Source organism: Agelaius tricolor, unplaced genomic scaffold, assembly GCF_023055355.1.
Source record: "Agelaius tricolor isolate 1412-34295 unplaced genomic scaffold, bAgeTri1.0.p SCAF_6, whole genome shotgun sequence".
In the NCBI taxonomy this organism is placed as follows: domain Eukaryota; kingdom Metazoa; phylum Chordata; class Aves; order Passeriformes; family Icteridae; genus Agelaius; species Agelaius tricolor.
Genome location: NW_027269266.1, coordinates 51,817,066 through 51,842,019, shown reverse-complemented (window position 1 = coordinate 51,842,019; position 24,954 = coordinate 51,817,066). Strand labels below are relative to the sequence as shown.

The following is a 24,954-nucleotide window of genomic DNA, read 5'->3' as shown; positions in this document are numbered from 1 at the left end:
ATGTTGCTATACAGAATTCCTTTGACTTAATTTAAAATGCTGTGTTTTAAACCACAGTCATAGCTCCTTTTCTAAAGGGCTATGAAAGTCAGTGCAAGATTATGCAGGAATAAACCACTTATGGGAGGTGTGGTGAATCTCTGCCTGCAGTGGACTGAGGAAGTGCAGAGAGATGGTCTCATCTGGATGTCCTTTACAATACTAAGCAGGTGCCACTGTTAAGTGGCATTCCTCTGAGGATGAGCAAGTTTTGCAGTCCTGGGAAAGGTTAAGTACTCTGAGCTGACAGACCAGGACTAATGAAACAATGATGTATAAATAAACCATGACACTTACATGGCAGGTGAAAGATGGGTGGAGACTTAAAAGAAGGCTCTTGGGAACTCAGTGTGGTGTGCAAGGTCAGATAATATATACTGATTATGTACATTGTATTTGGCAAAACAAGTGAGACTCCCAAGGACCATCAGAAATCAAGTGATATTTTAGCATCATGTTGCAATGCTGTTGTTTAATGGTTCGTATGCTCACTATTAGCTTGATATTAAATTTGTGAATTTTTGAGGCTTGTCCATTTTGAAATAACAATTCCTTTACATGGTGGACAAATACCTCAGTCATTTTTCAATCCAGAGTTGCATCTGCATGTGACTTATTTCAATACCACATGGCAAAAAGTGACTTCTGAGAAATCTCAGTTATCCAAAACCCTATCAGAATTTTCTCTTCATCATCTCCAGCTCCGTAGGCAGGTCTGTAAATGATCCCTGATGAATGTAACAAACATCCACAGAGTTGTTATGAAAACAATGGCAGTGGGAAGGTTCATGGTATTTTTACCCCACCAGTCTCCCACTTATGGCACACAGCGTTTGAAGGTGTGGCAGTCCTAGCTTATTATCAGTGTAATAAGTTATAAAAAATGCAATACACTTGCATTTTGTTAACAAGTCAATTTCCACAAAAGAAAACATCTGGAAACTTACTTTGTTGTTGTTTGATATAAGAGGTAAATCACAATGAAATAAAATAAAATAAAGCCTTTCATGTGACATTCTGGACACCAAAATTATATAATCTGTGTACAGTCTGGGATACTCTTCTTAATTTTTACATTCACTTACATCTTTAAAAAGTAAATGTAATTAGGTTTTTCCATGCTTTTTCTTAAAAGAAACTACAAGCATAACATTTAAAGGCTGAATATAGTATTTGTAATAATCCAAAGTAGAAAAAATATTATCAAAAGCCAGTAATTTTTAACACCATTGCTAGCAGAAAATTACTGACAATTCTGATTGAAACGAGGAAAAAAACAGTCAGTATTTCAGACTGTTGCAATAATAAAATCAATCTGTTTCTGTAGCAGCAGGTGATCAGAGTGGAGTTATCAGTGTTAGGAAAGCTATGCTGCAGCTGGACACTGACTCTTTGATTGCAGAGCCAGTGCTTTGAATATAGCCACACCCCGTCTTCCTACCAGCATGAGCCAGGTCTTATATCCAAATAGCAGTACAGCCAACCATCTCTGCTAAAATATTTCTGTGAATTTACACATTCAAACCCACCAAAAGTATGGTTTTACAATCACATCAGTTCTCAGGGAAAAAGAACATCTGAAAAATATATGTATATTTAACAAATAAGGACAGATTGTTTCCTCTGCCACGTCTCCAGACTGATGGTGCAAGAAGTTGTCAGGGAACTATTCTTGATGATCTGAGGGAAGGAACCTGATTTTTAAGCACCTGGACAGCCCCTTGAAGTCAGGGTCATGTTTGCAGCCTTGAATATCAGAGAATTTATGTGATTAAATACAGGCTTGTATCCGTGCATTTTTGTGCATTTTGGCCCAAGTTATAAACCTTTATTCTTTTAATCTCCTTGCTATTTGTTACAAATATTAAACATATCACATGCTAATAAACCCCTTGGGAATACTTCCTTCTCCACAAGAGTTAAAAACCTGATTCTTTACTGTAATATGGTCTGCTATTAGAATAAAAGTACCTTATTTTACTCTCATTACTTTTCAATATATCTGATGAAAACATAGGAGATTTATATAGACTTATTTAGCAGCTGTCTCATATTTACTTAGACTGTGAGGTATAAATTAAATTTAGTAATTTTTCTCAAAAATAAGTATGTGTTGATGATTAGAAGTGGCAAAGGTGTTTCTGCTCTTTCAGAATAGGTTTCCATTGTTTAATACTTTTGGATTGTTTAATGTCTCTTTTGTGCACTGTGCCGTGGCTGATTTAGCACTAAGGACTTTGTAATTTTTAATTTTCTAGAAGGAGGTCCTAGGTAAAGCAAAATATTAATATGAGAACTATTCTCAGTATCGGGATCATATCTTACTTTGATTATAAATTTGAAAGATGATTTAGGAAACTGAATTACTAAAAATGGTAATTGTCTGTTCAGATTGGACCCAGAAACAGTTTTCTGAGTAGACTCTCAGGGTGGAAGAAGGTGAGTCTGTGAAGAACAGACTTTCATAGGGTGCCTGAGAAGAGGTCACTGTGGTGGGTATATTCTGTTCCACTATTATGAACCACTAAAATAATCCTGGAAATTTTTCCAATTTCACCAACTTTATTCTCCCTTCTGAACTGAGGTCTAATTTTAGTCTAATGTGCAGGTTTCATAATTTCAGATTATTGATATTTCAGTTAATGGATGACAAATAGAATCTCCATTGGGATACTTACACAGAGCTTTGCAGAGAAGAACCTCAGTGGAAGGACTTGTCTAGAACAGTAGTAAGAATAGATTGCTGGTGCAAGAAATTAATGAGTGTCTCATGCACGAGTTGAGAAAAATCTGGTGTATGAGGGCTCACACCATTGATGTCAGTCATACAAAAAGTGTACAGGACAAGAATCAAATGGGCAGGAAAATGGAAAGAGGAGAAATTCTGGAAAGGTAATACAGTGACAAACTTTAGAGTTAACTAAAAAATGATCTGGCCAACTCTCTGTTTCCCCAAATGTATACAAAACCTATACATATCTCTATACCAACATGAGCTGAGTAAGAATAAAAAAGGTCACTTGAAAGTCTTGGCAAAGAAGAAGGATCTTGACATAGCAGCCATTAGTGAAGAACATTGGAATGACAAAAATCAATAGGAAAGTGTAATACCTGGTATAAACTGAACAGGATGGACAGATTAGGTGATAGAGCTGGATGAGCTATATTGTTGGGCTATACTGTTGAGCCTTCTAATCAGGAAACAGATATTGAGTCCAAAATGTTGGAGGATATAAAAGAATCCTCTAAGCCTAATGAAGTAGTAATAATGGGTGAATTCACCTGCCTTCAGCTGGTCAAAGGTAACATTGGGATAGAGTGTAAGGGACGCAATTTCTTATCACTCTCAGTGATTGCCTTTTGAAATGTTTAGTTCTAGAATATGCAAATGGAATTCCGGATATAAGTGACTTAGCAGAATGCAGGTAAGAAACTCTTAACTCCTGTATCAGAATGCACCATTTTTGATTAAAGTAATGGCTACTGTAAAACCTAAATTCAATACTGAAGAGCCAGTAGCTAGTTTGTAGAACCGTGATTAGTCTAGACGATATAAAAGCTCTTTAGACAAAAGATAAAAAAGTAAGGAAATTAAATTCTGACAACCAAGAGGGAATCTAGGTGAAGTGTTCTGTAGTAGAACAAGAGATGTAGCAGAAAAAAGTATTTAAATAATGTGGCGTGGATCAGGAGAAAGATGTATGCATCGGGCCTCAAAAGGCCATCCCCAGGGATGTCAATAAAAAGTAATTTTGCCTATAGCATATAGTAGCAAATAGCTATAAGGATATGACAAAAGAAGAACTTTGTCAAAGCCATCACCTCACATGCACAAACCCAACAAGTTTGGTGAGGGAGACAGTCTGTAAGACACTGGCCTAGAAGAAAGCAGCAGTAGAAAACAGGGACATTCCAATGAACTGTGATTTTCCTGTGTGTATTCATATAGTATCACAGACAGGGTGTTAGGGACCTTAGAGACTCTAACATACAGTCTTCACATTGTCAGAATAAGGCAATGGGAGAAAAGAGGTAAATTCATAGGCAATCAGAAACAACAAAGCGAGATTTTATTAATTCACAAATTTGTTAAGAAAGCAACCTTTCTTTAAATTATGTTGTCTCATGAAATGGTAAAAAGCTTCAAATATGAGATATAGGTAAAGTGGAGATACATGTGATTAATTAATACAATACTTAGATATATATATATAGTAGAGAGCTAATACCTTCTCTAAGTGATCCTTGCATATTAGAAACTGTGTTTGGAAAGAAGAATAGTAAAGTTATTAGTGATGAAGGACAAACTTTGCAACACAATTTGAATATATTGGGATTTCTGCTTTGGAAAAAAAAGTGGAGGGGAAACATGCTGACATGCAAACCATTCTGTTGTGCAACAACATTCTAGGAATCCAAAGTCAAGCAGAACCAGGCATCAGATGGGGATATATTTAATATCCCTTCCAAATTTCAAATGACTTGACATATTTTTATTTGGAAAGGGGTACTTTCAGTATGTGGGATGCAATTCCAAGATGGCATTTTCTTCACATGTGCTGTTACTTTTTCAGGGGGTGATTATGGCCGTTGCTCTCTGTTCAGCATGTACAGGGAAAACTATTATTACTTTTTTGTGGTTTGGAGGCACGAGTGGTAATTTCATTTACCAACAGCCAGCTATCTTGTGGCTACAGAAATATGGGGAAATTGGTTACATCATTTCCTTTGTGGCCCTTAAAATCCTTTTCACTAAACTCTAGATCAATCTGTGAAAGAGTAGTACCTGAACAAATGCATATGTTGAGTGCATAGCTCCACATTACATAGAACTTTTAAAATTTGAATCAGGGAAGGAAGGGGGTGGGAGCTACACGGTTTGATATGTTTCTGATGCCAGTATCTCCTTTGGTAGGGATTTGCAGGCTTACCTTAGGTAGAATTGAAATAGGTAGATTTGAAACTTTGCTGGCAGTTTTAAGAGGAACCATGTTGTTATGGGTGGTTAGTTACATGCATCATCAGAAGTGATGTCTGTATTTGGAATAAAATAAAATGGTGTCACAGAATCAATCAATTAGGTTGAAAAAGACCTCTGAGATCATAAGTCTGAAGACCATCACATCAACTATATCAGAGTCAGTCTTTCCTTAAACACCTCCAGGGGCAGTGGCTCCACCACCTCCCTGGGCAGCCCGTGTCAATATCTGATCACCCTTTCTTTGAAGAAATACATCCTAATGTCCAGCCTAAATCTCTCCTGGAGCAGCTTGAGACTGCCCTCTTCTCCTGTCACTGGCTGCCTGGGAGAAGAGGCCAACCCTCACCTGACTGCATCCTCTTTTCAGGTAGTTATAGGTCTTATCTCCAGGATTGACAACCCCAGCTCCCTCAGCTGCTTCTCACAGGGTTTATGTTCCAGATCCTTTATCAGCCTTGCTGCCCATTTCTAGACTCATTCCAGTACCTCAATGTCCTTCCTAAATTGAGGGGCCCAGAACTGGACGTAGAACTCAAGGTACAGCCTCACCATGCTGCTGGCCACACTGTTCCTGGTACATATGAAAAGATTTTTACTGAAAGACTGAAGACTGTGCTTCTGATTTCTTTATGGTGATCTCACTGTAAAATGCCTCCCAAACATTGTTTGATTCAGAAAATCTCATGTGGTAATAGACCATATAGTATTTCTACCCTGCAAAATAACCCATATGGAAAAAAAAAATTGATCTATTGATTGCCATCATCTTTTACATTCTCTTGGTTCATCAGTTCCTTATTATGAGCTCAGGTGAATACAGACACAGTAGAGGGCTCTACCACATCAGAAATATCATGACCATTTCAGCTATACAAGACAATGGAGGAGAAAACCATTGAGTTGTGTTTCTTACCTTTTCCTCTGGTTTTCCTTGTCCTTGATGGTAAAGGATGTGAACGTTGCAGTAATCCTTCATGTTTTTGAAGAATGCACATGAGAATTGGTGAAGCTTTTTATCAATTTGTTTTTGAGAGTCCTAATAGTGCAATGAATGGAATGGGAAATTGCCCAGTTATTTTAAACAGTGCTGCTGATGTAGGAAAAACATCCACAGTTCTTGACCAGTCATTTCTTGGTGATTGTTTTCTTCAAAACAAAAGTTGGTACTGAATATATCAATATAGGCTTAATTACTGTAGAAAATAAGATTAATAGAAATGTCAGTGTTTTGAGTAAAAAATATATCTGAGAGGAAAATTCAACACTGTACTAATAATAAAAATAATAAGGAAGCTTGACTGCATCTTAAGCAATACTTTTAAAAGAAGTAGTGGTGATCCTCAAAGATACTTCAGGGGTTTTGTAGTTGATTCTGTAAAGAAAAGGGATCTGGAATTTGAGTCTAAGCAAAAAGTACCTCAAAAGAAATTTAGGTCTGTCATATGAGAAGAAGAATTTAGAGACTCAGAACAGAGAAAATCATGATTTTTCTGGAGTCCTGAGTAGCTGCTAGACAATTTGTATACTTTTCTTTAAACAACTGGGTACATGCTTTTAGGTACATGCTTTAACTTGCTATCTAGAGAACTGCTTGTTCACCTCAACGTGTTGTGGATTTCAAGTTCAAATAAGTGTATTTTCTTGCATTCAGGTCCCAAATAATCAATTAAATGCATAAAGCAAGCTCGTGTAAATAAATTGTGGAGAAAGGAGGCCAAACTGTCAATAGTGTTTGATTAGGGGCATTAGTGGAAAGATTCTAAATATGAATTAAAAAAGCAATTATATTTTCTAATTCTGTCATTTGGAAAAATAATTCTGGATGTCTCACTTGAATATCTACTAAAACTGCCTTTAACCTTCTGAAATAGAAATAGAACTAATGATTTGATATACTGCCAAGCAATTAGACCAGTAAAGAGACATTGTTCCACCAGCATCTATTATTGGAAATATCTGGATTTCTAAATGTCAGCTAAACAGGTTCATCCCACGAGCTAAGAGAAAGCCGACCTGACCTTTTGACACCACCTGTTCAGGAATAGGAATTTTTTAAGCACTCTATTCTGCACAGATAAAGGGTTCACAAAATTTGACCTGGAAAGAATGGTCAAAGGAATTAGTTTTGTTTAGTCTAGAAAAGAACAGACTGGGGAAGGATGTGATTACAATCTTCCAGTACATAAAATAATGTTATAAAGATGATAGTGATTAGTTTTCTCTGTTCATTTGGGGAAAATACAAGAATAAAGATGTTTAATAGTCAGACACTTAGATTATGTATCAGGAGAAAAATTTCTAGTAATAAAAATGCAGAACAAGGTGCAGACTACATAAGAAAATTCTCATCTTATTAACTTGAAATTTTAAAGATTAATTAGACCAAGACTTGTCATTAATAGTCAAGGTTGCTGTGTTGTTCACGGTACGAGGTGAATAGATAGATGATCACTTAAAAGGCTTTTCCCATGTTTCATTTTCTATACCTGATACATTTGGCAAGACATTCTAGACTTGTTACATTGGATATGAAAATAATTGCCTAGTGGGTGCCTATCTTTTTTTTTTTAATAATTCTGATTATATGATTAAGGTAACAATATTACAAGGATGGAAGAATAATAGGTAAAGAAATTATAAATATTGTTTAGTGGCTTTTAGTGCAGAACTATATAAATAAGAGCAGTAAGTTTGCTATTATAGATATCTTTTTCTCTGTTTCTTAACAATTTTGGTATCACACATTGTTTTCTGGGTGAAGTTAATAACAAGGATCTGAAAATTGTGATGAATAATCACCCCATATAGATATACACAGGGCCTGAAGCATGGCATACCCACTCAAAAGAATAGAAGAAACATCAAAATTATTTAGTCTTTCCAAAATGTCTGTAAAAGTTATGAACACAGCATTTCACAGTATGATCCATCACCAGCTCAAAACTAGCAGTGCAAAAACAAACAAGAGAACATAGTTTATATATAGACCGTTAGTACATACTGAAGGTTAATATGAAAGGGTGTGAAGGTTTTAATAGTCATTCTGTGTTGGTACCAGCTGTCTGTTGGTGGTTGAAAGTATAACATGCTTGTAGCTCACTTTGTTTGATGATGACTCTAAGAGCTTAAAGATATGTTAGACACGTGCAGTCTTAGTAAAGCTTTTATTTAGCTGCATGAATATAAAGTAGTGTCAAACATCAAAGCTTTTTTCCTTCACATTAAACAGACTGCTTGTGTTATAGCTCCTTGTATTTTCAGAGAGTCTGTGAAAGAACATGATAATGTTTATCTCTTTTTTTCCTCTTGAGTTTAGGAACTGATTGTATTTTATATTACGTACATGTTTTGTTTTGTTTTGTTTTGTTTTGTTTTCCTAGGTACTGCACAATGGACTTGTGATGGAAATGAATCATCCAACAGCTGGGAAGATAGCTGTTCCAGGTTAGATGTTTAATCCTTTTTGCTGTATTAAATGCTACATGACATCCTGAGTGGTTCTGGAGCTCAGCTGAGGACATGACGCATCTTCACATTTCACTCAAATGAATAAAAGTTTAAAAAGGCTGACATTTGTCAGATAGTCATTCCATTGATGGAATAGTCATTCCAGTAGCAGAAAAATGGGTTAAAATGTTTGTCAGAATAGCTTCTGGTTTTCATCGGTCAGTTGTCATAACATGAATATCAATTTGATAATATTTGCAAATTCCCACTGCTAGAAATGTTACTGCTAAATAATCTACGTGAATATGTGAATCTGGTTTTGATTTAGTTTGATTTTACAAGTTACCCAGGCTTCTTTTAGGGACATTTCTGTTTAAAAGAAAAAAAAAAAAAAAGACAAAAGAGGAGGGAAATTTTTACTGAATGCTTAATGAAGCTCTGCCATAATGAAGTCTTAAATAACTATTTTGAACTTCCAAAAATACAGAAGTATATACAAAAGTAATGAACTAGTCCCTTCTCTTTACAGCTCTAAATGGACCAGGAACTTGTGTAGCTTTCCTTCCATTAGACTTGTTATGTAATGGAGTTAGGTTCAACCACAGCCATTATGAACATCTTGCAGTTGGCTTGGTTTTGATAATTGATCCTTATCTGATAACCTGTTAGCTAAAGGGGCAAATTTTTGCTTCTCTCTGCTTTTCTTTCTCCCAGGCCACATTGAGAATTGTTTCTTCCTTCATTCAAAGCACTATGTCATGTCTAGTTTTATAAGAACTTCTCCTTACATTGTGATTTTCTGTGCCAGTTCCATCCTCTGACACTGCATCCAGTTGTAATCAATTTCAGTTGACTTAAGCACATGTAGTGTTAGGAAGAATTTGGCCCATAAAATTTATCTTTATATTCACATCCTGAAATCACACTGGGATGCAGAAAGAATTATTTGAAATAAACCAATCCTGTATTAGATCATGTTTTCTTCATGGATAGAGGGGGTGTTTGTGTGTGTGGATGTGTATGCTCCATATTTGCTCTTTATCACAGTTTGCATTCCACATTTGGTCTCACTAGATTTCAGTGTTTGGTTGGCTGTATTGAAAAATGCTTTTCTAATTTAGATGCACATATCTGGAAATAACTATCCTTTTTAAAATAATTTTCTTACAGAAAAGTAATCCTGGTTTATTTACCCAAAATGAAAAGACCAATAAAAGGTTTTTGAGTTAATTCTTTTTTAAGAAGTAGAAATAAAAGCCTTACAGATGGTAGAGGAAGTGTGTAAGGTTTTCATGTTGCATACAATTTATAATCTATCTTAGAGAAAGCAAATACTCCTTAAGGGGATAGCTTAAACTGCAAGAAGAGGAAAGAGATGAAAGGAATGTTCTAATGTCTGTCAGCAGCGATAGAATGTATTGGCAAGAGAGTGAGTTTTTACATAGGTAAGCCATAGTACTTCCCAAATCCTTAGTAATTTTTTTATTTTATTAAACTAGTGACACTGCACTAAACTAAAATAAATCATCTTAGTCTCTAATGGTTTGCCATTTAGATGGACTTCTATGAAGAGTTTCTTGTATTGAAACAGATGGCTGAAATGATTATTGGATATTTGAGCAGGAAAAGTAGAATTCCTTCCTTTCCTGGCATGGGAGGATAAGGAGGGGAGACGCAGGGGAGGAAAGGGGGAAGAACACTTATTCAGTGTGAGCAGAATGGACCTATTGATATCTCTGGAAAGACAGTGCATTACACTGTCCCAAAACTAAAGTGAATTTGGCCACTGTTGATGATAGGTAATGGAAGTACCCTGGATTTGTCCTACTTAATGATATGTCTGAAGAGTACAGGGAAGAGTGTGCAAAGAAAACCTATAGTAGATAATTTCTTCTCAATGACAGTTAAGAAATAGAAAGTTTTGGGGTTTTTTTAATGTGGTTATATTTTAATATCTTGTATTTGGTAGAGAACAAGTTTACTAAGCTCTTAGTTTCTGTCTCAGGATTGCTTATTAAGGAAAAATAAGTTATTAATGTGAATGTTGAAACTGAATAGGCTGAAAATGTTTTTCTTTTAAGGGACTGGGGAGATTCTAATCCCAAAATAAAAAGAGATTGCTGTTATGTCTTAACCATATAGCTAGATTTTAATGTGTCCTTTAGTAATTGAATTGGACATCACACTTGAGGCTCTTGATAGAGGTCTGACTTTTGCTGCCAAATAAAGTTGTGAGTGCAGTGACAGGCACAAATTAAGTGGGCCATGCTGGCAGATTTCAGCTCCAAGTATCACAGGTGGCCTCTGTGTCCAGCATATTGATTTGCAGTAGTCCTTCTCCAGACATGTCCCCAGTTTGAGAGTTGATTCAAATCTGTGTATGAGTCCTCCTTTGGAGATCTTGCAGCTTGAAATGGATTTTGCCATTGACATTAGTGTTGGCTACATTTTTAAGGTTGGAATTGGTAATTAATACTCCTCCTCTGCTTAAATATCTTTTGATATGGTTATTGAATTTGGTTATTTCCTCACTTTCCCCATTGCCGTTTTTGTGATTCCCAGTGTAAATTATACTGTATGCTGATAAGTGCATTATAGGGTGATGGGAGAAATTGTACTACAAAAAACATTTTTCTAGTAATTTTTCTTTTCAGCATGTATCTTTATGGTAAGAAAGCAAGCAACCTTGCATCTTTCAAGTACTCATGAAAAATGTCTATGCACAAATAGATCGCAATGCTGTTACTACTATCAAGGTATCTCCAAGAACAAATGTGAAAAAGAGAGTTCACTGTGTCTTAGAGTGACTCTATAAAAGATTGTGAAAACATTCTGAAGAAAGATATGGTTCTGTGGTAGTTCAGTGGTTTCTTTAGGATAATGTTTCACCTATATAATTCTGTACTTTCATGTAATGATGTTGTTCTTGAACTGACATATACATACACTTGTCATATAGAATGTTATATACACTATATATACTTGTTATATAGTAGGTGCGACACTGTGAGAGAGCCCTGTTTGAGTCATTCTTGCCAGAACTGGTTCATCTGATTGTAGGGCATGAGAAATGTAGAGCACAGAAAGTATACTCTCAGGGACAAAAAAAAAGTGTTTTATACAGTGCCAGATTTCAGATGATACTGGATGGCACAGAGACACTACAGGTAAGTGAAGGGTCAAAATTTCAAGAAGTTTTAGCATCTGGGTTAGTCTTGAACTACTTTGCCAATGAGTAATAGATTTTACAAAGAGTGGTAGTACGTGGATTTCTGGAAGCCACTGAGTATTCTGAGTGCCAATATGGAGCATAATGGGTGCTCCCAACCCATACTGAGTACATAGAAAAGAACTAATTGATGAAATATAGTCTTTCCCAAACCTTTTCAATTACAGTCCCCTTATGTGATTTGGGAAACTCAGATAATAATACTCCAGCTTCTGCATTATCTAGTCTCTAATGTTGACTTTTAAAGGCTGGTGGTTTTTAACGTCAAAACAATGTTTGTTATCTTATTTTTTTAATGAGAAAACCACTATGTATTCAGCTGTCCCTAACAAACTAACCTTTTTAGAATTTATTAACTTGCAGGAACCTTTGTGAACTAAATTTAATTTCTGACCCCTTCTAAGCCTTAGCAAACTGGGGATTTGGATATAAGCCTAGACTTTGGAATCATCTCTGATCAAACAGGAAGCAATATAACTGTTGAAGTTGTGTAAATCACCTCTTCCAGACAAAACAAATATTCTTAGTTTTGATTATGTTTATGTTGTATGTTCTTCTCATCCCCATTTCCTGAGTTGACAAACACAATGCCTCTCCTTTGGCCCATGATATGCATCAAGGATGACTTTATTGCTCAGAAAGGCCAATCTCATACCTGGCTTCATAATTTCCTTCTGTGCTCTTGATATAAAGTTTTTGGGGGACTATTGCAAGCTCAGTTAGGAAAAACAGTGCAGGATTCCTCCTTGACATAGATTTCTTGGACTGAATTCAGGCAACTTACATTAATTAATCAACCCACTCAGGAGAAATGTCCCTTTTTCCGGTCTTCTCCTGTCACTGTGCATTACAAATATACTACTGAAACAGGAAAGAATTTTTTTTCAGAGGTAGGCTTTTCCTGTTGTGTGTGATTCATGAAATGGTGTCATGGTTCCATGGAGACTAATTGCTATCAATCTCTTAGAAGAATGGTTTTAAAGAATAAGACAAAGAGGCAAGAAATCTAATAGGACTTCCCTATTGTGCCACAGATTTCTTCCTTAACCTTGGACAAATCACTTTGTGTCTTACCAAACTAATTGTTTGCAGTGTTTTGGATCTTGGTTAATAATTGAAAACTACTTTAATTGCTCAGGGAAGGAATTTCTTGGGAAAACTCTGTTATTTTAAATATTTATTTTGATTTATTATGTATATATTTATACCTATTTTCTTCATGTATGTGGAAGACTAGTTATAGTTAAGGAAACAGTGTTGTGTCTATGTATTTGATCTGAGCGTTTCAATACAGGGAGCAAATATGGCTGTAAGTGATACATGCTATTTTTTTGACCATTTACTGTGAGTCTAGTATAGGAAGCTTCAGTAGGTCTATAAAGCAGAGAAAAGTGACTTCCACATGGAGGAAGTTTGCAGGAAATTAAGGAAGTCTGTACTCCAATCCATTATTTCCTGCAGCTAGGAGATCCTTCAATATAACAACAGCAACAGCATAAAAAATCTCAACAATTTTTTCAACATCCTTTGCTTGAAATTCTGATTCTATCTGCTTCTCATCAGGTGTTTTTTCATATTTGTGTGTGCCTGTCTGTGTTTGCCTGCATGTGCATAACCAATGCGCATGGTTATGCACATGCAGGCAAACACACACAGACAGGCAAACACACACATGGTTATGCACATGCATGGTTGATTGAAAAATTTTAATTTCACTTCACTGTTTATGGTACATTGGAGACAAACAGTTTCACCAGCATTACCATGACCTCATTTGTCTTTTTTAGTCATCAGGGCTGACTATTTATGTCTTTTACATTCACAGAGCTGATTTCAATTTTGAGGAGTCCATGACCATTACAGGAACTTACACAAATAATGTATGACAGCTCAACTAGCTATCCTCAAAGTTCTTTAAAAAATTAATAAATATATAAACAGTATATTCACACTGATTGCAAAAGCAGAAAAGAGATGGTGGGAATGGCAAGGAATATGTTATTGGCTTCAGGATTATGTAGAAAGGCTAGTGCATCTTTTTAATGAATGATGCTTTAATTTGGAATCTTTTAAGAATAATTTTAAAGTAAAACATTAATAACAAACCTTTTAACATTTTTGCTCCTCTGTCATATGTTTCCACAGTATTTCTCTACCACATATTTTAAAACTTGTTATACCTTTAGGAATGGTCTTAGTGCCACAGTTAATATTTTAAAGTTGTTTTTAGGAAGAAAAGGCAGCTATTTCGTACCCAGTTCTAGGTCTTCGGTTGTTGGAGGGAATTAAGAAGCAGTGGAAGACTTTTCCATCAGTCTCAAAGTAACTGAGTATCAGTACTGACTGGGACCAGTACTGACTGGGTCACTCAAGCAATGGCTCTTCAGAACTGCTATTCAAGGTCTCTGAGCCAGACTCTTCTCTCATCACACCCTAGGTTTCTTTGTTGGTCTTTAGGATCTTGCAAAGTTGTTTTTATTTTATTGTATATTTTTCCAGGATCTGGCACTGCCATATAGGGAGGAAAAATAAAAATTTTTCAGAGGACAAATGGCGACATTTTTCTGCTTTGTCCATAATAAGTCAAGTAAAGCTGTGGTTGAGGTATTAAGTGTTGATGGGTAATAATACTTCTAGTTACTGGAGAATATTTTCTTTACATTTTCTTCCATGTGTCCTAAGCTATACTAGGATTTTCTTTAAACTGGACATAATTCTGATGAAGCATTAACTCAAGACTAACTCATTGCTGTCACGTGGGGGAGGGAGGGGGTGAAAGGTGAAGTATTGACTGAATAGCCAAATAAATTAATGAGTTTTCCACCAATGTCATTGTCCTAAAATTCAACTTTGTCTAAAATGATGTAGTTTTTTCTTCTGTTTGAATGTGTTTCCCACTTCTTTCTTTATAAATAACAATAACTTAGAAAGTAGTTTCTTTACCCTCACTCTGTAACAAGCACAGCCAGGTGCTCACACAGTTCAGGGTGTGTGATTAAAAAGATATGTCTGCATGCCTCAGGTGTGTTGTAAAACAGCCAAATTACTTCAACACACATACATTTTTCATATATCTTTATGATCTTTAATAATTATTGGATAAGAAAAGGAATCTACTGTCAGTTAAAAAAGGGTTGGTTTCATTAAATGTAAGAATATGTTTTAAACATCCAGAAAATTTTACTTAATCCCTAAGATACTGAGTAGACTAATCCTCATTTGTGTTTCCTTTATATCATCTTGACCCAAGCCCTGCCTTCCCATCATGGTAAGAGTGATTGAACTTACACTGTTTTCTGTGAATCTAGACTGAACAATTTTGTGGTCAGCACTGGCCATTAGGTCATGTGCTTTGCCTTTTTATCACATTGATCATGGAGTATCATCAATTTAACTCTTTCACATATTTTTGACTATAGATTGTCTTTTTCAGAAGTCCTCAAGAGATGGAGAATTTGGCAAATAAATGCCAAATATCTGTCTTTAAAGGCCTGATTAATTATTAAAAACCCTATATCTTCAGTTTAATACAGAAATTATATGTTTTTTGTGTCTTTCATGAGGTTTAAATATTTTTTGTACCATGAAAGTACTTACATGACCAAAATTTTATTTAGATAACTTTTTGACAAACTATATAGGGTAAATTGCCCAGATCTTTTCAGGTCCTCTCTGTAAGTACAGTGCACTTACAGTTTTGTAACTCTGGTTTTTTTATTGCAGTCTATGTACTGTATATATACAGGAAAAACTGCAGTTGTATAGAGTGCATTGCAAACTTCCTGACTGACTCTGGGCAAGTCTTTTAGACCATGAAATTTTGTTTCTCACTTCTTCATGCAAATGGTTGAGATAATAGAATTCACAATTAACTAATATTTTTTCCAAATTATAATATATATATATATATATATATATATATATATATATATATATATAATGTAATATTTTGTGACATTTGATGCTATTTTTCCTTGTAGTTTATTAAAAGAATCATCAGATAGAAATAAGGGGCAAAATAAGGCTTATACAGTCAGCTTAGTTGTTCAGTTGCTTAGAGCCAGCCATCAGTAGATAGAGTGTACCTGTTGTACATTAGTTAATTTATCTATAACTCCTGAAGTAGGGAATATTTAAGTCCTTTGAGTCAATGTGAACTTGAAATTATTTTTGTTCCCCTTCCTTATACTTACCACTCTTGCTAATAAAGTCCAGTCCAGAAATTAATGCCATATTACATCAAAATCAAAAACTAAAATGGTGATTTTGACCCGAGTCTTGAATATTCTAAACAATGCCTCAATAATTTGAGCTATCAAAAATAATGTATTGCTGCCACCTCTTTTGCCCACTGCCATTTTGCAAACTATTTTGGAACTCTTTTGTGATTCTGGGAGAGAAAGAAATTCCCAAGAAGTTTTCCAAATGTTTTATGACTAGATGTTCCTTTTATTTTTTTACCAGACTTTGTTTACTTTTATTTATCTGCTACTTTACTTTTATTTATCTGCTATTGGTCACCAAATTTGATTCAAATGTTGACTTTTTTTTGCTAGCATAAACATTTTTTTATGCAAATAAAAATAGCTTGTCCATCCTAACGTAGTGTGCAAAATATTTTACCCTAGACAGAATAGATGAGAACTAGCTTAATCCAGGGTCTGTTTAAACACTAGGCATTGAGTCAAGACCTGATTAGAAAAATATCCCTGACACAGAGTCTGTTAAGGTACAGAACAGAATTCACTAAGAAAACACAGAATCCCTGTTTTGGGTCTCTGAAACTAGACTGAACAGAGAAAATAAAAGCAGATTACCCATATAAAAAGCAAATAAATGATCTATCAAATGGAGTTGATAACTTAATGAATTTTGAAATTTATTGTGAGTCTATTGCTTTTAATTAAAGTTATTTAGAGATTGTACCTTTGGCAGGACAAAAAAAAAATTGTGGAGTGTTCCTCATCGGTTTTCAACTAGATGTAGAGATGAAATGAAGCAGAAGTTTGCAGATTAGAACAAGCTTTTTAATATTCTTTGCCGACTGTTTTTAGAAACATCACAAGGAACAGAAAATGAGGCCCATTTGTGAAAACAGGCAGAACAATTTATAAACATGTGAGGCAAACAAAGTTTTAAGGCTGATGATGCACTAATACCCAATTCCCATCATCCAATTTATAGGACACGTAACTTCATGCACACATCTGCTATTTCGAGCCCAGATACAGACATGCAAGCTTGTATAGGCTTATAGCAATTTAATAGTATTCTAAAGAAATCAGAAGATTAGTGCTAAAAATTAAGCTACATTGCTTTGATTATGAGATAGATCCGTATATAAGTGAATCTATGATGAAAACTCTCCTTTAATTTGAAGCATATTAGTTTTCACATTTGCTCATACCTAGGGGGACAGAAAATTTTTAAAAAGTGCTACAGAATTGTCTTGGTAGTATTTACCTTTGGTACCTTCTTAAAAGGCTGGAATGAGGACTTATGTTGTAGTTTCTGAAAGGGAAGTTTTACTTTCTACCTTCCTCTGTAATCACAAATCAATGTCCCCACTGTATAATTTAGTAGTTGTTTTATCTCCATACTGAATGTAGGGCTTAATAGTTTACTTTTCTACTCCCCATTTTTGCTTGGATTTCCTGAGAAAAAAACATCAGAAATGCTGACCTGTTCTTTTGCTCCTTGTAGATTCAGTTACCTTGCTCTAGCTTCTACTGCCTCTAAAAGTGTTGGGAGAATACATGGGTAAAATGTAGTTTTGACATGGCTGTGTAGCAGTGTTAGACTGCCAGAGACCACTTTAACATGCACTTCAAGCACTTTTGTAAGAATGACAATGTAGAGAAACCTACTGCAGGAAAACAGTGAATTGGTGGAGTAGTCAACTACCTTGGTGTCTTCCAGTTAAGCCATTTACCTTCTAAGAGTTACTATTCTGACAGATTTTAAGCTTTTCAAAATGTTAGTTAGTGTGGTGATACCTTGGAATCATCCTTCCAACTGACTTCAAGAAAGAAGGCAATACCTTGTTTACTACTTTAATATGACTTTCAGATTCTCACTGCTAGAAAGCTTACCACTCAAAGCAGCATCACCCACAACAATATCCCTGAGGTAATATTATCATTTCCATGAATTTGCATTTACTTTTTTACTTTTACATTTTTGTATTTGTTTTGGTTTTGGTATTTTTTTTTAAAGTAGGAAGTTTTCACTCAGGTGCTATATTTTAAGGCACAGCATATACTTCTCATTTTCAGGTATTTTCATAGATTGGTATTCATTTCCCCAAGTGTACACAGATATGAATCAAAATGTTTCATTGATTGTATTTAGAAGCTATAAGTCTAAAGTCTTATCTTCCTCTTTGAACTTAGTCCTATACTGTACCAGTTACAATGAAATATAATAATATTCAGTAACATAAGTATTCATTACACGGGTATATCACATGTGAATATATTATAAACTCTTCTACACTTGACAACCCAAGGCGGTTGTTTGGTGTTAAACTGTAGAAAGAGAAGAATTAGGTCATTACAGTGCATATAATTTATAAGTAGAGGTTATTCAGAAAATTCAGAAATATGAATATTTTTTGTTTAGTGTATAAACATTTTTTAAACAAAATCTTGTATAAGAAAGAAAATTATTGTAATTGAAAACAAAGGTAATCCTTGGTATCATACTGAATTTTTATCTGCTTGCCTTTGAACAGTATTTATTGGTAATTTTACTTACCTTTGATATCCAAGAAAAAATAATTTGACAGCCAGGCAAAAAATAATTATTTATTTATAAACCAGATTTCATATATTGGGTACAATCAGGGAACTTACATGCTCTGATGATTTGTTGTAAATACATTGTTGATGTTAAATGCCTTAGTAAATTGCGGATAATTTTAAAACTCAGGATGAATGAATTAAACAAATGCAGTCTTCTTTGCAGTAAGACGTGTCCTTAGTAAAAGTGCTTTTCTCTTTTTTGAAGACTCTATTTGGAGCTTTGTCATATCATTTTTCTAAATTTACTCTAGGTAATCAACTGAAAAGTACTGTAAAATAGGGAACCTAATATATGCAAAACAAAATGAAAGATTCCAATCCATGGTACACTTTGTAATATAGTGACTGATAATTACACAGAAATATTAAAAGGATCAATTTGTAGAGGCTCTTTAAAAAGCCAAGATATAAGATTGAAAGCTCAATCATAATTTAGGAAATTTCTGTCTTCTTGTGCTTAATGTCCTTAGCAGAAGACTTTTTTAGTAGTTCAAGATTTAGTTTTATATTTGAATAATGTAACTATTACCATCTCCTATCTTGTAAAAAGAAAGAAGCTCTGTTCCTAGTAACCAGGACATGTGAACCGCACTTTGGAGAGGAAGGACTGTGTTTTGGTTTGCTCATCATACTGGGATAATAGCTGATTTCTGCTTCCTAGCAGTTTTTAGCTAGTTAACTAAGAATACCTACCCAAAGACACTGATTCAGGCAGGAATGTGATTGTACTTAATTCCAGAGTTATTTCTGGGTGCAGATATTATTGGTGTACAACTCAGCCTTTGAAAGACTTAAGACTTTTGATTATAGATTGGTGTCTTCCACAGGTCTCGTATTACCAGTCTTTCCTAAATACTGAAACTGTGAAATAATGAGACATGCTGGTTGAGCAAACAATTTTGCCCTGAATTTTAAGATACAATGAATATAAAATTCACTCACAAGTTGTCTTCTTCCACTGGTAACGTTCAGCCTACAATAAAACCCCAGGTAGGCTGACCAAACGTAGGCTGACCAAATGGATTCACATCTATGTGAAGAGAGCTATATAATAGGAAAAAAAAAACAGATTACTAAGATGTGCACCAGATTACACTCTCATATAACCACTCACCATACAGGATATGACATAAATTATATTTTCTAATGCTATTGCATCTATTGGCAAAAAAATGAGACTATATAGCCAATTAGTTTTTCTTTCCTTTGTACTTCTGTTTCAAAGGCTTAAAGGAAAACCATACATATTTTGCATTGTGGTTATGTTATCTGTATGATGCTGAGATTTATTTTCTTTGTGTAAAAAAAGTAGATAAGTTTAAATTTATGGGTTTTATCCATATTTTTCTAATATTGTGTCTTAGGGCTTACCACCTCCACATTCACCCTAGTTTCTTTGGTGTATTTTTTTTTCAGTGATTTAATTTGTTCCAGACATCTATAACGTGGACACATACGCTCTCTGTATATTGTATACTAAAGGAGTTCCTGCAGAACAGGATGTGCTCAGTGTGCCATTTACACTGTCCATTTGGATTAGAAGGAATTAAGTAATTTTACATAGCTATTGGCTATTTCCTGAGCATGTGAGTAAAACCTGTCACTTCCCTGCCCCACAGACTGTTCACACCTTCAAGGAGATGCCCAGACCCTGATCTGCCCTACTTGGAGCCATCTCAGGGGCTTCCAAGAGTGGCCAAATGCCCCATGTCTTATCTACCTTGGGGGCAAAAATCCTTTCCATGTCTGACAGGGCACCTGTGGGTGCTTCAAACCACTGGGATCCCTGGCAACATCTCTACATTCCATTTCATATGACTGCTGTTCCCAGTTACCCAGGGGATGAGGATGGCAAGCTCTGCAGTGATCCTCAAGAAGGTGTTCCCTCGCTCTTGCCACTGCTGAAAAGGGCTGATAGCCTCGGGCACCTCCAGGGGTTGGTGGGTCATTTCATCTCCTGAGGGGCTTGCCATCTGATGAAGATGACTGTCACAAACTGGGAATATAGCCCACTGCTGCTATTGCCATTGTCCCACTAAAACTAGCTGCACAGCTCCTATGTTAAACACAACCACTGGCCATGCTTATGAATGATGTAAAACACCCTTCAGTCACAGGGTAAAACTTTAAGAGTTAGTTTCTTCCTTTAATCTTTCTAAGAGTTATTTGCCTACCTTGTATTGCAGGAAGATGTTCAGGTCTTAGCTATAACTCTGTCAAATCTTTTTTGCCTTTAGTATTGAAGATTCAAAGTAATGAAAGATTAAGGAAGGTATTGCTCTTGTCATTGTGTACCTTGGTGCTAAAATTAGTATGCAATTTCCGACTATGTAAATAAAGGCATTTATATCATATATAAATATTTTTTCCTGTGGTGAAGACAGAGATGAAAGGCAGGAGTTTGGTTCCTTGGGTATGCAGGGATATAAAGAGCATGCATGATTTCCCACCAATTCACCAATGAACATTTGCCACTACACTGTTTATGATGAGGTTGCCTTCTTGGAAAGAAGTACCTAATGGTTTTGTGTTCTTTGCCATATTTTTTCTTTACTTCAATAGCTCCTTTTCTTCCTTTGCCTTGACAATTTATCCCTTTCTTGAAAGTGATGGTAGGCCTCCAAGCATTTGTATTGCTCCTTCCAATTGTCACTTTCTTCCGTAGGCCATAAGTCAGGGGGCTTAGTTTTGCCTGCATTCATTCCAGAGGGAAGTTATCTTTCTTGAACCTGAAAACCTAGAAATGTCCGTAGTGGTACAGGTGAGCTCTCATCAGGGCTTTGCACAATGCCTGCCTTTCCTATGGAAATATCTTGCCTGAGACACAAGAATGTATTTGCTTGTAACTCCTTCATAGCTTACAGTCATCCTGTGATCTGTTCATGCCTCTGGGAATATTTTCCTGCTCTGATAGTTCTCAAGTGGAGCAGAAACTCATGGCACTCTGCCTGACATGATGGTACCTATTTCTGGTCTGCAGGTCTTCATGCAAGGAGTGTTTATTGATGTAGGGAATGTCACTTTTGTCAGAGCTTCAGCTGGTGGGGAGGATGCTGTAGACCTATACCATGAGATGGAGCTTCTTCTGTAATGTGAATGCCATGAAATCCGGAATATGATGTGGACAGTGAAACCTACATTTCTTCATAGTTTTCTGAAATGTAAATTCAAAAGATCAGACTATGAACTTCCTTGTTTCCTACATTTGAGGACAGCAAAGCATGAAGGATGGAGCCTGAGAAATGCTTTAATGAGGCTTCTATTCATCAGAACCTTGCTAGAGTCAGCTCCACGCAGTCACAACCAGCAGCACAATCCAGCCCTCCACTGGACAGCTAAAGTGGTGATGCAGTTGGACTAGATGATGTCTATACTACGTCCCTTCCAACTCAACTATTCCATTTTGTTCTATTCTATTTTAAAAACCTCTTCATTTACATATTTCTTAGACCTTCTGTCCACCTGTGTGTCAACTCACCTCCCTCAAATCTTACATTCTAGCAAGAAAAAAAAGGCCTGACCTTTTTTATTTCATCAACTTAATTCAACCCTTCCCTTCCAGCCTAGCAGTAGTATTACAGATATATTCCACAGGCCATTTAAGATGGGCACCTGACATCAAGACAGCCTTTATGAAGTTTCTGTTGTATATTGGTTCTTTGTTTTACACCGGGAACATCTCCCTGAACTGTGGAAGGATCTCTTCCAGGCTTTTTCATAGAGACAAAATGCATTATTCTCTCTCACAGTCATAGTGTGTCTGAGACCATCAGAGGTTAAGAAACTGGGCTGGTTTGGCAGATGTTTCTTTTTATTCTGCCAAAAAAGTCAACAATAGGTATTCATAATTCTGGGGAGGCTTGGAGGTCAGAGAAATTACAGGGCAGGCAGAATAGCTAATGCACAAATAGCTGAAAAAGAAAGCGATCTTTTGGGGATTCTCTCCCACCCTTTTATTCTGCTTGTCCTAGGGGCTGTCATCAGTCAGTGACATTGTGCATTGGCTTCACCCCTTGGTTCTGGCTGCAGTGTTCAAGGTTTGCCATTACCCTGAATGGCAAAACCTCTGTTTTATTGCTCCAGGGGAGATATTCTTCTACAGTTTGTCTTACACTCAGCTTTCAGTGCTTTGTATAAGACTTGAAACATTTTTATCAGCAACTAGTTTAAAATAAATTGTTGGAACACTTCTTAAGAGAGAATGGGGAGCCACCACGGAATAAAGATAGCAGTTATTGTGAGGCAGCATGTGGTGTAGAGAAGTCATCTGTTACTTTACCAGTATAGAGAAACTCATTAGATTCTTATTTTCTGATCTTCTCATAAGATCATCCTTGCTGAGCAAGACATGGAGCTACCACAGAAGTATGGACTTTAGAGGAAAAATGGATATGGAGAAGTCACCAAAGAGCTAGTTTATGTGCTTGTGTCTGGGATGTTAATGGCAATTGGATGATCTCTGCAAGTAATGTAATAGAGTACATTGGACTTCTCAGATGTGGGGAACTCCCTGCCCACCTTATGCAGTAAAGAACAGTGTGATACAATAGTCTGTCAGGTGATGCTAACAACAAGAATAAAGCATTACTGGAAGACAAAACAGGAGCTTTATAGAGAGAAAAAAAGCAGTCACGAGGCAATGAACAGCCATGAGACTTTAAGTCCATTAATGAAGCTGAATTCCCATATAAAAAATCCTTACTTAAGCTTAACAGTACTAATATATAGTGAATAAAGCATTGGCTGGGAGTGTAACGATGAGGAAAGTATAATAAAATATTTCTACTATCACTTCTGGTGAAAAAGAAAAGTGAATGAGACATAGTTGGTACAAACAATACCTAAAACATTGTAGCAGCTAATAAAAGTATTTGCTATACTGTGACCCTATAAGGAATGTAACTCTGTATTTATCTGAACCCAAGAAATAAAAGGGGCAATATGTGCTTGCCTCACAGTCACATAATCTGGCATCCACATGTACTTTTGGAGATATAAAAGATCACTTAACGAGAGACAGAAACATATACGGGGCAAATGATTCCAGCATATAGGGGATGATGCTGAAGGAAACAGATAAATTTCTTCGAATGGCAAGGGCAGCTGAACTGTCTAGCAAGAGGATCAAAACAGCATCATCAGTGCAGAACAGGGACAAACTAAAGGAAATTCAGAAACAGGACAGAGACAGACTGTACAGGAATGCAAGTGTTGGGTTGCAGGGTATGTACTGAGTGAAACAATACACAAAACAGCACAAACCCTGTCTAGTACTCAGCAAAAACATAAAAAAAGCAGAGAGCATAGCAAGACTTTCTGTCCAGTGTGTTGTAGCTTGGGAAATAGAGAAAGTGTTAATAGGTAGGGACGACATAGAGATTACAGTTAAAAGAAAGATGTCTTCTGGTTGTCTTGCATAAGTCCAGGTAAATTGGTTGCACAGAAGGATGCAGAGAATGATGTCAACCTGTTTATTTTCAGAACTGTTCTATCAGGTCTTAATCAGTTGACTGCAGTTCGTTGGTGAAGCCATCAGCAGCCTAATCCTACCAAGCTGGACGACTTTAATATGGAGAATTAAAATTCATGATGCAGGCATTTGAAGACAAACAGCAAATGCAGCCTGTGGAGAATAAGTTTGACAATCAAGAGATGTTATATACACAAGGTATTAATTTCCTGAGCATGGTAGAGGAGAGAGTGTTCTCTGTGTGTGTTCTTCTTTTCAGAAAATGTACGGTCATACTTCAGGGAATCAGACACAACAAAAATGAAGTCAGAAAGAAGCTTCAATACAGTGAGATGACTAAAATTCAGTTTTTGATAATGGCCGAGTAATGACAAATAGTTGATAACTCTGCAAGAATTGAATTATTATGTCTATTGAAACTTTTAGAGAATGACTCAGATGACTGTTGCTGAGAAAAATTTGGAGTAAACTGAGGATCTTCATTTAGCCAAACACCAAAGTGTATAATTGTATGTCAGCACTAATACACACTAGATTCTATAAGCTATCATCCACTTAACACCTCTGTCAGGTTAAGACTTTTACCACTCTGTGATTTGAGCTATGTGACAACACTGACTACACCTTTTGGAAGATAATTGCCTGATGTAAATGCTTTTGACCTGCACCCAACTTCTAAGGTGTTGCAATGTAAATTGAAGCTGTGAAGGATTCCCAAACATGTGGCTTGAAGCTGATGACAGAGCTATTAAAAATTAATGATCTGGCAAAAGAGACAGTCAGTGTCACTATGTAATAAGCAAAATATGAAGTTGAATGTAGACATGTAGAACTTGAGTAAAACTATGTTTTCTCTGTTAGTTGACATCTGGAGAGATGTCAGCAAGACCCTGGAAAAGTCAGCATGATTAGGAAAGCACTTGAAATGAAAGCAGTCCAATGTCTATTAGACATAGTGATTTTTTTTCTGGAATTACCCAAGGTG

General features: G+C 36.0%; 1 protein-coding gene across 4 annotated transcripts in view; it reads left to right on the top strand.

Annotated features, from left to right (window-relative positions):
- Positions 1–24,954, top strand: part of SUGCT (succinyl-CoA:glutarate-CoA transferase) — a 314,684-nt gene that overhangs the window by 255,392 nt on the left and 34,338 nt on the right. For all 4 annotated transcript variants that reach the window (XM_071429808.1, XM_071429806.1, XM_071429805.1 and 1 more), the window contains one exon: positions 8,401–8,464. In XM_071429808.1, coding sequence (XP_071285909.1) covers positions 8,401–8,464 — 64 coding nt within the window. The remainder of the gene's footprint in view (positions 1–8,400; positions 8,465–24,954) is intronic.